General features: G+C 38.5%; 1 protein-coding gene across 1 annotated transcript; it reads right to left on the bottom strand.

Annotated features, from left to right (window-relative positions):
- Positions 1-590: 590 nt before the first annotated feature.
- On the bottom strand, positions 591-6,624 carry LOC109209675. The gene is made up of 12 exons (XM_019372987.1): positions 6,175-6,624; positions 6,077-6,081; positions 5,825-5,912; positions 3,444-4,247; positions 2,871-3,179; positions 2,598-2,721; positions 2,410-2,511; positions 2,101-2,310; positions 1,928-1,990; positions 1,398-1,836; positions 1,204-1,324; positions 591-1,115 (listed from the first exon to the last, which is right to left on the bottom strand). Exons 1-12 carry the CDS (start codon positions 6,622-6,624, stop codon positions 591-593), a joined length of 3,240 nt encoding a protein of 1,079 aa, XP_019228532.1.
- Between the last annotated feature and the right edge of the window lie 4,053 nt (positions 6,625-10,677).

The raw sequence follows: 10,677 nt of genomic DNA on the forward strand, positions 1-10,677 counted from the left end.
CAGAAACGTACATTGAAAGAAGAATGGCACAACATGGATGTGGAGTGCTTAAACAAAAGTATCATCTTTAAATGGTTAGATGTTTTTTCTTTTGTCTGGGATGAGTGGAACTTACATGTTTCACTTTTACATTTAAGTTACTGACATATGTTCTGCTAAAGATAGAGAAGGGTCTTTCTAGCCTGGAGCAGTTAAAACCGAATCAAGAGCTTGGTGACTGAGGAGTTGAAACCGAATCGAAAGATACACAGGGAATAAAGATAAAAATAAGCACAAGTGCAAGTACGACCAACACTTACTTCTTTCATTTATTTATAACTGAGACCACGATGCAAACAAGGGTAGCTTAAATGGAAATAATTTTATAATACTAGGCTTAACTAGAAAAATATAGTACATTGTCATTAAGTTATTTGTTGGAACCTGGTCCCCCAAAAAAGACCGTATGCCCAAAAGCATTATTGGTAATTGGTTCATCATCAACCCGGTAAAATGCGTGGGCATCTTCAAACTCTGATACTAGAGCCCCGGGATCCTCACTTTTTCCATCAATTAGAATTGAAATTTTGTATGGATATAAGTATANATTCTTACGAATTTTGCTGTGTTGGCAGATTTGTAATCAGTTCAATCTCAAAAGGATCAGTCAAATTCTTTCCCATGTGCAGACCATTTTCTACTACAATGTCACTTCTTTGGTTATAAAATTCAATACTAACTAGAAATAGGGGGATCAACACAACATAAGCCTCTGCCACCTTTTGAATAGCTTTTTTGTGCTTTCGACTACGTAGCGAGTCATATACGTAAAAACATCTCTTGTGGAATGACACACACCCCAATATCCAATGCCAACTTTCTGCCAAATTAATTGGAAAAAGGACATGATCAACCTGGTGCCATGGAGTGTTGCAATGCATCCTAAATCCTTTCATGTACTGCATGATATCGTCTGATCTATCAATCAAATGATCTTGTTTCCCACCTTTTACAAATCCTTTGAAAAAACTTTGAATGATATTATTAAAAAGAGTATCTGTAGTTGTGACTTTGATTGGCATATTAATTCCATATTTCGCCTTCTTCCTAAGATAGTAGAATATAATATTCAAGTGCTGCAAAAAAGAGAGGAAGAAAATATGACTACGACTAACAATATGAATGAACTACTACAACAACAAAAATAAAAAGCAGTACACATACCGAACTAGAAAGCGGCCTGCCAGAATAGTTTAAGGTATGGAAAAACATCTTATCATCAATCTGTTCAACTCCAAAGTCAAAACAAGGCTCTAGCTTTTGATCAGCAGGTAAATACACTTCCCTGTTTCGTATAAAAGAAGATATGGATAAAAAATATAACAACAAACATTAAGAAAAAATGAAAACAAAAGTACATGGAAACGAATATGCACTCTCCCAATTGCATGTTTGCTTCAACAAAGTTTGAGAAGGCAGTCGTAAGCTTAAAATTAACAGTCTCTGAAATGTCATTTACAAATGGAAATCTTCCTTTGATAACCTTCGAGGATCCCCCAACTGCACTAACACCAGATTGCCAGTCATTCCTATACGGCGACTGTTTTACAGCTGCGGGGCGCCTTTTCCGTGTCAAAACTGCAGGAGTAGTTTCAACGTCTGTTTGTATCTGGACAATACTTCTTGATACCGACTGATCAGGTTTAGACTTATTTACAGCACCAGTTGTCAGTTCATTTCCTGATTGATTTACATTACATCTCCCTCCTTGTGTAATGGCAGCAATTTGATCAAGTTGAGAATCAGTATATTCAAAATCAGAATCCAAGTGAAGATCACCCCCGTGTTGACATGGAGCTTAAATTAGAAAATGCTAGTGAATAAATAAATATACAAAGTTAAGAAATTTAGAAAAAAAGAATGAAAAGTTATATATAGAAGACATTACCAGAAGGCAAATTCACATTACTGCCACCAACATCCACTTGACCAACACCATCAACCCGACATGCTGAACACATAAAAGCATTATCAACATAACTACTTAAATAAAAAATAAAAAACTATCAAGAACCTATCATTTACATACTAACTACAGAATTAGTAATATCAACATCGTACCCTGTGGAGCAGTATTAGACTCAATAACAACATCTGCTCGTGTCTGTACAGGGATTCCTGATGGCAGTGGAGCAGGACCCGACTTTTTAACATCATGAGATGACTGCTTATATGTTGCTTGTTGTGTAATGGCGGTGATTTGATCAATTGCAGATGCAGACAGATCAAAGTTAGAATCAAAGCCAAAATCATGCTCATTTACGAAGGGGGCTGAAAAAAGTTTTTTTAAAAAAAGGTTAGTCAATGCACAAATACATAGAGTTAAATAAATAAAAAAAGAATAAAAAAATTACATGTACAACATTTTACCAGAAGGCAAATCCTCATTAACTACGCCATCACTTGCTGTGACGTTCTTCACATTGACACCAGTGGCACATCCATCTTGACCAACCCCAGCAAAACCAGATACTAAACATATAAAAGTATAAGCAAGAGTACTATTTTCAAAAAACAACAGCAAAAAAAAAAATCAATCAAATCTGTGATTTACATACTAGAAGGTGCTTTGGGCGTGCTATCTCCAATAACTACAGGATCATTCCCAACGTGGCCACTTTCAAACTGGTCATAATCATTATGCATCTCACGAAAGTCAGGATCATTATACTGTTGCTTATGCTGAAAATGAGAAACTAACAATTTTAGTATTATGTATATTACAAGAATAATATGTGCACTAAAAGTAAAGAATGAAATAGTATCCTATAAGCATATATTGCATCTTTGAACAATATACTATAGCATTATATTATATAAAAGATGAATACCGCTGAATTTCCCTCTGGTTTCATTGACTTCATTGACTGCTTACCAATAGCTGCAAGCACCTCCTCAAACTTGTTCTCTACAAAAAGCTTCAAAGCTTGTAACTCCTTCATTACCTCAGCATTGGTAGGTTGGGAATCACCTCCAGTACTTTCAGGCATACTTTGTGTCTTTGGTAATTGAGTGCCAAAAACCTGAAAGCTATCGGGCTGGCTGGGCTGGCTGTCAGTGCACTCAACTTCAATTTCAAAGCTTAGACCACGCACATCAAATTGTTTCTTCTCATCATCAGTTGGGGTGATGTTCTTTAGCTGCAATTATTAAGCACACTAGTTAGAAATAGAAATGATAATAAAGTATGAAGGAAAAAAGATCCATATTACCATATGATACCAATATAGTATACATGTATACCAACAGAGTATATCACTGAACTGGGATATAGTATACATGATACCAATATAGTATACATGTATACCAACAGAGTATATCACTAAACTGGGATATTGCTACAACTGTGACTAAACTACTGTACCAAAACATTAAGAGAGGCAATAAAACTATGAGAAAATTACCTGCTCGCGTTGCAAGCTACACATTCGCAAAGCAACTCGCTCATTCGGGATTTGACCCATGACTACCCAATTCAAAATTCGTGGAAGTTTGTTTCCAAGATGATCAGCAAAGTGACCATCCAAACTTGGGCAGCATTCATACAACCAAGTCTGTAAAGCCAACGGGAAGCCACCAAGTCTATAAAAAGAAGGCTTATCTTGAAACTTGTTGGAACACGAGTCAATTGTAGCTTTATAAACATCTATACCCCAGGGATAATTATTAAAATCACCGGACTCAACCAAGTCAATGTAAGACCGTGAAATAGCCTTTGTTTTGAGTTGAGAAAATAAGAAGCTGTTGACAAAATAAAGAACTGCTATCTTCAACGCATCATCATCCGTTTCCCATTTCTTCTTCTTAAAACAGTCTGCTAGTTGGGCAAATGTCACGGATGCAGTCCCAAAATATTTTGAAATCAACCTATTCTCTGCTATGCTCTCTATACTTGTATCACCCTTACATTTCAACCCAGTAACAAGTGCAAATTCACCCAAGCCAAACCGCAACCTAGAATCATTCACTACAAACCGCATCTCATTTTTCACCTCATGATGTACTTCTCTCATAAGCAAATGGTGCATAACCCGAATCTGCACAATCACTGGTGGCAGATCCAAAAAATAGCCAAAGCATGTTTTCTTAAAAAGTCGAAGTTGCCTCTTTGATAAATTCGCTTTCAATTGATGAATAACATGGCAGTTGGTATCCCAATCAACCTTTGGTTTATAATCTAAGTCAATAGGCACAAGGAAATCCCAACACTGCAAAACATGTTCATATAAAATAATTTCAGAAATAGAATTCACTTAAAATGCAACTAAACCAACTAAAAATATCACAACTACCATACGATACCAACACGACATATAATTATACCAGCAGGGTATACAATTATACTGACTAATTTCCGGCAACTACAAATGACTATACTACTATTACATAACAGATAGGAATAAAGAGAAAAAGCAAAAAGGAATGCAGCTATAAAGTATTTTCAAGATACTGTACGATACTACTATTATTAAAGGAAAAACAAATAGCGAAGACAGCTAAAAAAAGATCCAGAAGCATATGATAGTATATAGCTATACTAACAGGGTAAATAGTTGTACGGGGTTGTTCCAATAACTGTCTATAACTATAAAAACTATCACATAACACACATACACTATGTCTATAGGCACAAAACTTCTATGGGAAACATCATGCGTGCCATTGCCACTGCAACAAAACACCAGTTACGCAACAATCAGATAAAGAACATAAATGCAATTTTTTAGAAGAAGACCTCAGAAGTCAAAAGAGCTGCTGCATGCACCAGAAATTATACAAGTTTTACAACCTTAGGGTGAGTGTCTTTCTCACAGGTTTAGATTGTGAATAACAAAAAAAGCTCAACTTAGCCTGCCAGCTTCTTCATAAGGTGATTCATTATGTGCCTTAAACTCATCAGGTTCTCTCTAATACCGCTTATTCAAGTTGCTAACTCTGCATAACCAGCAAAGTCTGGATGGGGGACATATAGCAGATTTGGCTGTAAAAATATTCATTTTCACTCACTACCGACTACCATCACATGATATCACCAAACAATCTGGTGAATTGCTATGAAGGAAACATAAAAGCAGCAAGTATAGTTAACTGATAAAAGAAGGGAACCCCTCTTTCCATCGGAATGACGGTCTAAAGTCAAAAATAGAAGCTGATTCCTAATCCAAGGTAAGTGGGACATATTGGTTCTTAAGAAGTATCTAAAAGCTAACATCACACTTGGCTCTCAGGATATGCAAGGAAACCTTTGTCAAACAAACATAGGAGCAGAAAGACACAGAGCTTCAGGATGATTCGTAACTAGCCGTGAAGAGCATCTTCAAGCTTTTGAAACTAAATTTTGCCTACCTAGTGACTGCCGATCTCCTTACAAAATTTGAAAATCATGGCTCGCTCATTGGTGGACATGCTTTCTGAGCAAAAGATTTCTTTAACCCAATAGCAGTACCTCCCCCTTCTAGAATCAAGTACTATGTCAATAATGTAACTGAGTACCTGGCATCTTTTTTGTCTACTACTTAGCACCAATTCAACAAATCATTTTCATTAGAAAATAAGTCAATCATGTCCTAACTTATTACTTAAGGTTAAGGGATTCTTCAGATGGTTCAAAAGGGACAATGGGTGTTATTCAGAAAACGCCCCATACATGATCACTCTACCCCGATGCCTGCCTATAATCAATGCCAGTGGTGGTCACCAGCCAAGGCCGTGGGGCTTCTGCACATTGACCCCATCCACACCATGCCACCTATAAAGAAAAGCTCATTCTGCACACATAACTTACACGGTCCCATTCCTTCCATACTTGCTTCTCACCACCACTATCAACTGGCCTAAACACTAGATCACGTACAAAATCATCTAATGCAAAGCTGAAAATCAGAAATCACACAGAGCAGCTCTGGCTTCAATAAATTTGGTTGACAACAACAGCTACTGATTGACAGCACTAGTGAATCAGCGACCATTTTTTTAAACCTCAAGCAGAACATTAATTTAATCTGTCTATTTAATTCAAAAAATTAACACAACTGACTATAACTATAATATAATACAAAAGCATAACAGGAAATCAAAAAATAACAATGTACTATACATTAAAAATCGCAAAGATCATAATTGTAAGAAAATTACGTTCTTGGGTGCGACACCAATTTGTCTCTTCTTTAACTGAGAATCATCGCTACAATCAAGATCTACTGGTTGAGTCTCTGTTTCACGCACGGATTCACGTCGGCTTCCCCCTAACTCAGAATCCTCAACAACTTTACCTTTTCCCTTATCAGTCACAGAAACACCTCCTATGACTGGTTCGGAATTTGTGTCGGATAATGACAGGTAGGGAGTTTCATCGACTGACGCGGCATTAATATTTTTGCCTTTTCCACCCTCTAATTCTACATTTTCAGTTGTGTTTTCAACATGACTACTGCTAGGGATACGACTAAGTGGAGACTGAGAATCAGAAAATAAGGAAAAACTAGGCCCAGACATGGCTGAGGCAACGGATTCAGTAGCTACTTGTTTTGAAGAATGATATTGTCCAAAGCGCCACAATCTACGCGCACAATGCTTCCGACTCATAGAGAAAAGAACAACCCATAGACATTGATTCACAAAAGTACAAAGGAAAACATAAAAATCCTATGACTTTGAAAATCCACTTTCACTAAAATGTACTTTCAGAAGCAAAAAATTCACCCAAAGCAAAAATGTCACCCAAAATTAGGTACTAGACGAAGAGATTGAACGGAATCGGAAGAAAAAAATTACAACTCGAATGTGTTTCACTTTGCGTTCTCATCGGTTGGCTATGGAGTTATGGAAAGTGTACTCTGTTAACTGATAGAGAAAGAAGGAAAGCGTGGGAAGAATGGGCTGGATCGAAGATAATAGCGAGATGGGTAGATCGTGGGAAGAATGGGCTGGATCGAAGATAAGGGAGAGATGGGTAGATTGGGCCGCGTGAAATATAGGGGCTGGGTAAATAGATTGGGCCGACTGGGTAGGCAGGGTAAATAGTTTGGGGATGGGTATTAAAAGGTAAATAGTTTGGCCCTAATAGGTATAAAGTGAGATTTTCTCTAGTTTTCGTCTAATAATCTTTGTAATTCCAACTTGAGATCCGTTCTGTTATATCTTTTTATGCTTATGCATGCATGAGTGCGAGGTACATTAATTACGTTAAAACGACATGTTGTCACGACCCTAAACCCGGACCTGGTCGTGATGGCACCTCTCGTGAATATAAGGCCAGCCGACACATTCCCATTCCAATCTTAAGCAGTAAAATAATATGTATTAAGTCGTAAACATGATAAAATCTCAAAAATAACAATATAAGTTGCGGAAATAAAACCAACACAGCCCGACATCGGGATGTCACCAGTCATGAGCATCTAAAACAATACTAACAGTCTGAAGTCTAGGCCAATACTACATAACTGAATCAAAAGAAAACTGAAATAGAGGGAGAATGCACTGGGCTGCGAATCGCCAAGCAGCTACCTCGTAAATCTCCGAAGACCTGCTGGAACTATCAATCCTCAGGAGCAGGACCTGTAGCGCCCGAATCTGCACACAGGGGTGCAGGGAGTAAAGTGAGTACTCCAACTCAGTGAGTAATAAAAATAAATGAAGACTGAGTAATATAAAATCACGTAAGGCACAACATTAAGCTATAAGAGGCCTAACAAAATCAATGAATATAAACAAGCAGTGAAAATCTCATAACACCTTTTTAACAGTCAAACAATATTTATATATATGAAAATGCATCAAGAAAAGGTAAACACATAATAAATGGCCCTCGGGCGCAATAACCACAAAATTGGCCCCTCGGGCAATATCACAGAACAATACCAGCCCCTCGGGCTATATCTCATATCACAATGGGTACCCGCTCACTGGGGGTGTACAGACTCGGGAGGGGCCCCTTACGGCCCAAGCGCATAATCAAGCCATCTCGTGGCATCATAAACAGGCTCTCGGCCTCATATAAATCTCAAGCCACCTCGTGGCGTACCATCTCAGGCCCTCAGCGTCCTTATCATAATCAGTGTATCACTGCTGCGGCGTGCAACCCGACCAAAAAGTATCCTCACAATACAGGCCCTCGGCCTTACTCAGTCAGAATCTCATAAGCCCCTCGGGCCACAGTAAAATATGAAGCTCAGCTCAAATACTTTGAAAAATATCATTTACTGTGTTTAAAACAGAATAACATATCTGAGTTTTGAAAATAGTAAAAGTATATTATGACTGAGCACCAGTACGAAATTAAACAGTGAGGAAAATATCATTAACGATCCCCTAAGGGTTCAAACATTTGGCAGGAAGCCCAAATACGACGTTTAGCCCAAATATATAATGATATCAAACAGTTAGCTATTAAATACACAGTAAAATAGTCATACGGGATGGACTATGTCACAATCCCCGATGGTTCTCTACCCCACGCTCGTCATCTAGCATGTGAGTCACCTCAACATAGCCGTACGTTGTGTAATTCGTGGTTTCATACCCTCAGAACAGCATTTAAAATCATTACTCACCTCAATCCGGCCCGAAATATAGCTTGCAATGCCTTTGCCCTTCGAAACGACTTCTGAGTGCTCCAAATATACCAAGTTCAGATTTTTATCATTAAATTATGCTAAACGAATGAATTCCAATTGAAAAATATCGATTTTAAGCACAAAACCCGAAATCAGTCAAAACCCGACCCCCGGGCCCGCGTCCCAGAACTGGACAAACTTTATACCAAAATGTTCTTCATCATCTCACGAGTCCGTACATATAAAGAACTCGAAAATCGGAGTTCGTTTGACCCCTCAAATCATCCCTAGAAGGTCTCATAATCTCAAGCCCTAACTCCACCCTTTTCTACCGATTTACATGAATTAAACACTGATATTTTGTTCCTTAATCACAAATAATCGAGTTTTAGGGTCTAAAATCCTTACCTCAATGACGAACAATGATTTCCTCTCTTCCAAATCGCCTCAAAGATCTTTTTCCCGTTCAAAAAATTGTGTAAAAGGGTTCAAAGTCGCGGAACATGTCATTAAAACATTCTGCCCAGCTATTAAAATTCGTTCATCGCGATCGCGGGAGAACCTTCGCGATTGCGAAGCCCAAATACTCAGCTCCCAAAAGTTACTCTATGTGAACGCGTGAAATACCATGCGAACGCGATGCTCAGAACTTTTTACACTACGCGATCGCGGACCTACTACCGCGTTCGGAAAGAAGAATCTCCAAGCCAACACTCCTGGTCCACTTACTCTACGCGAACGCAACCTTCACTACGCGTTCGCGATCAACAACTTCCTCACCTCTATGCGATCGCAACCTAACCTCCGCGAACGCGAAGAACAACTGGACCTCCCCCTCAAAACCTTCTACGCGATCGCGAAGAAAAATCTTCTGCAACAGCTGAACCTACAATTTCTGCAACTCCAAACTTCATGAAATGGTCGTCCCCGGTACCTCAACCAAAAGCACAAACATATTCCATAACCTTATTCAAACTTGTACCAATCTTCAAAACACCTCGAACAACATCAAAATCACGAAAACTCATCAAATTCAAGCCTAAGGTTCTAAATTCTTCCGCATTCCGCTTTTGATCAAAAACCCAACCAAACCACGTCCAAATGACCTAAAATTTTGCACACACATCCCAAATGACATAACGAAGCTACTACAACATCCGGAATTCCATTCCTACCCCAATATCAAAATCTCACCTGTCAACCGGAAAACGCCAAAAACTCAATTTCGCCAATTCAAGCCTAAATCTACCCCGGACCTCCAAAACACATTCCGATCACACTCCTAAGTCCCAAATCACCTAACGGAGCTAACCAAATCATAAGAATTCCAAACCGAGATCATATACTAACAAGTCAAATCTTGGTCAAACCTTTCAAATTTCAAATTTCAAGCTTCAAACTGACAACTGTTATTCCAAATTCATTCTGATCACCCTGAAAACCAAAACCAATGATTTACATAAGTTATAATATACTACACGGGGCAAGTCACGCTCGAGAACTGGCGAGCAAAGTGCAAAAGTTCAAAACGACTGGTCGGGTCGTTACATCCTCCCCCACTTAAACATACGTTCGTCCTCGAACGTGCCCAGAGTTGTTCCAAAAGCCAACCAATCACCAAATAACCTTACCACGCATATACTCGGGGGTGATCCCACGTCACCCTATCTCCTATAGGTCCGATAACACATTGTAACTGAAATTTCACAATTCAATCTAGCCCATAAACCATAGAACTACATTTCCACTCCTGAAATCATCAATACAATTAGAATCTCACTTTATACTGTGAATAAGTCCGAACAAGCTATAACAACCCATATCTGTAACCTCAAGTGCAATTACATGATATACCACATAACTCAAACACTGGTAGCGATACTTCTAATCACAACAGCTACACACAACAACCGAATATCGATAGAAAACCTCTTATCAACTAAAGTCTCATTTCGTCACTTTCATATATTGCCAATGATAAATGAAACACGCAATAAGCCATAACCATTCTCAGATCAACCGTTCATGAAGCCACTTCTCCGTTGGCAAAGACCATAGCAAATTTCTGAGCCAAACCTCG

The sequence above is a fragment of the Nicotiana attenuata genome, unplaced genomic scaffold (genome assembly GCF_001879085.1).
Source record: "Nicotiana attenuata strain UT unplaced genomic scaffold, NIATTr2, whole genome shotgun sequence".
NCBI lineage: Eukaryota > Viridiplantae > Streptophyta > Magnoliopsida > Solanales > Solanaceae > Nicotiana > Nicotiana attenuata.

What these genes read in the sequence shown, in the direction of transcription:
- LOC109209675 (XM_019372987.1), bottom strand. Translation starts at nt 6,624, where the DNA reads ATGAGTCGGAAGCATTGTGCGCGTAGATTGTGGCGCTTTGGACAATAT. An exon ending in TAATGTGAATTTGCCTTCTG is followed by an intron (nt 1,837 to 1,927) that starts GTAATGTCTTCT and finishes TTCTAATTTAAG; the next exon opens with CTCCATGTCAACACGGGGGT. An exon ending in GCAGGCCGCTTTCTAGTTCG is followed by an intron (nt 1,116 to 1,203) that starts GTATGTGTACTG and finishes TCTTTTTTGCAG; the next exon opens with CACTTGAATATTATATTCTA.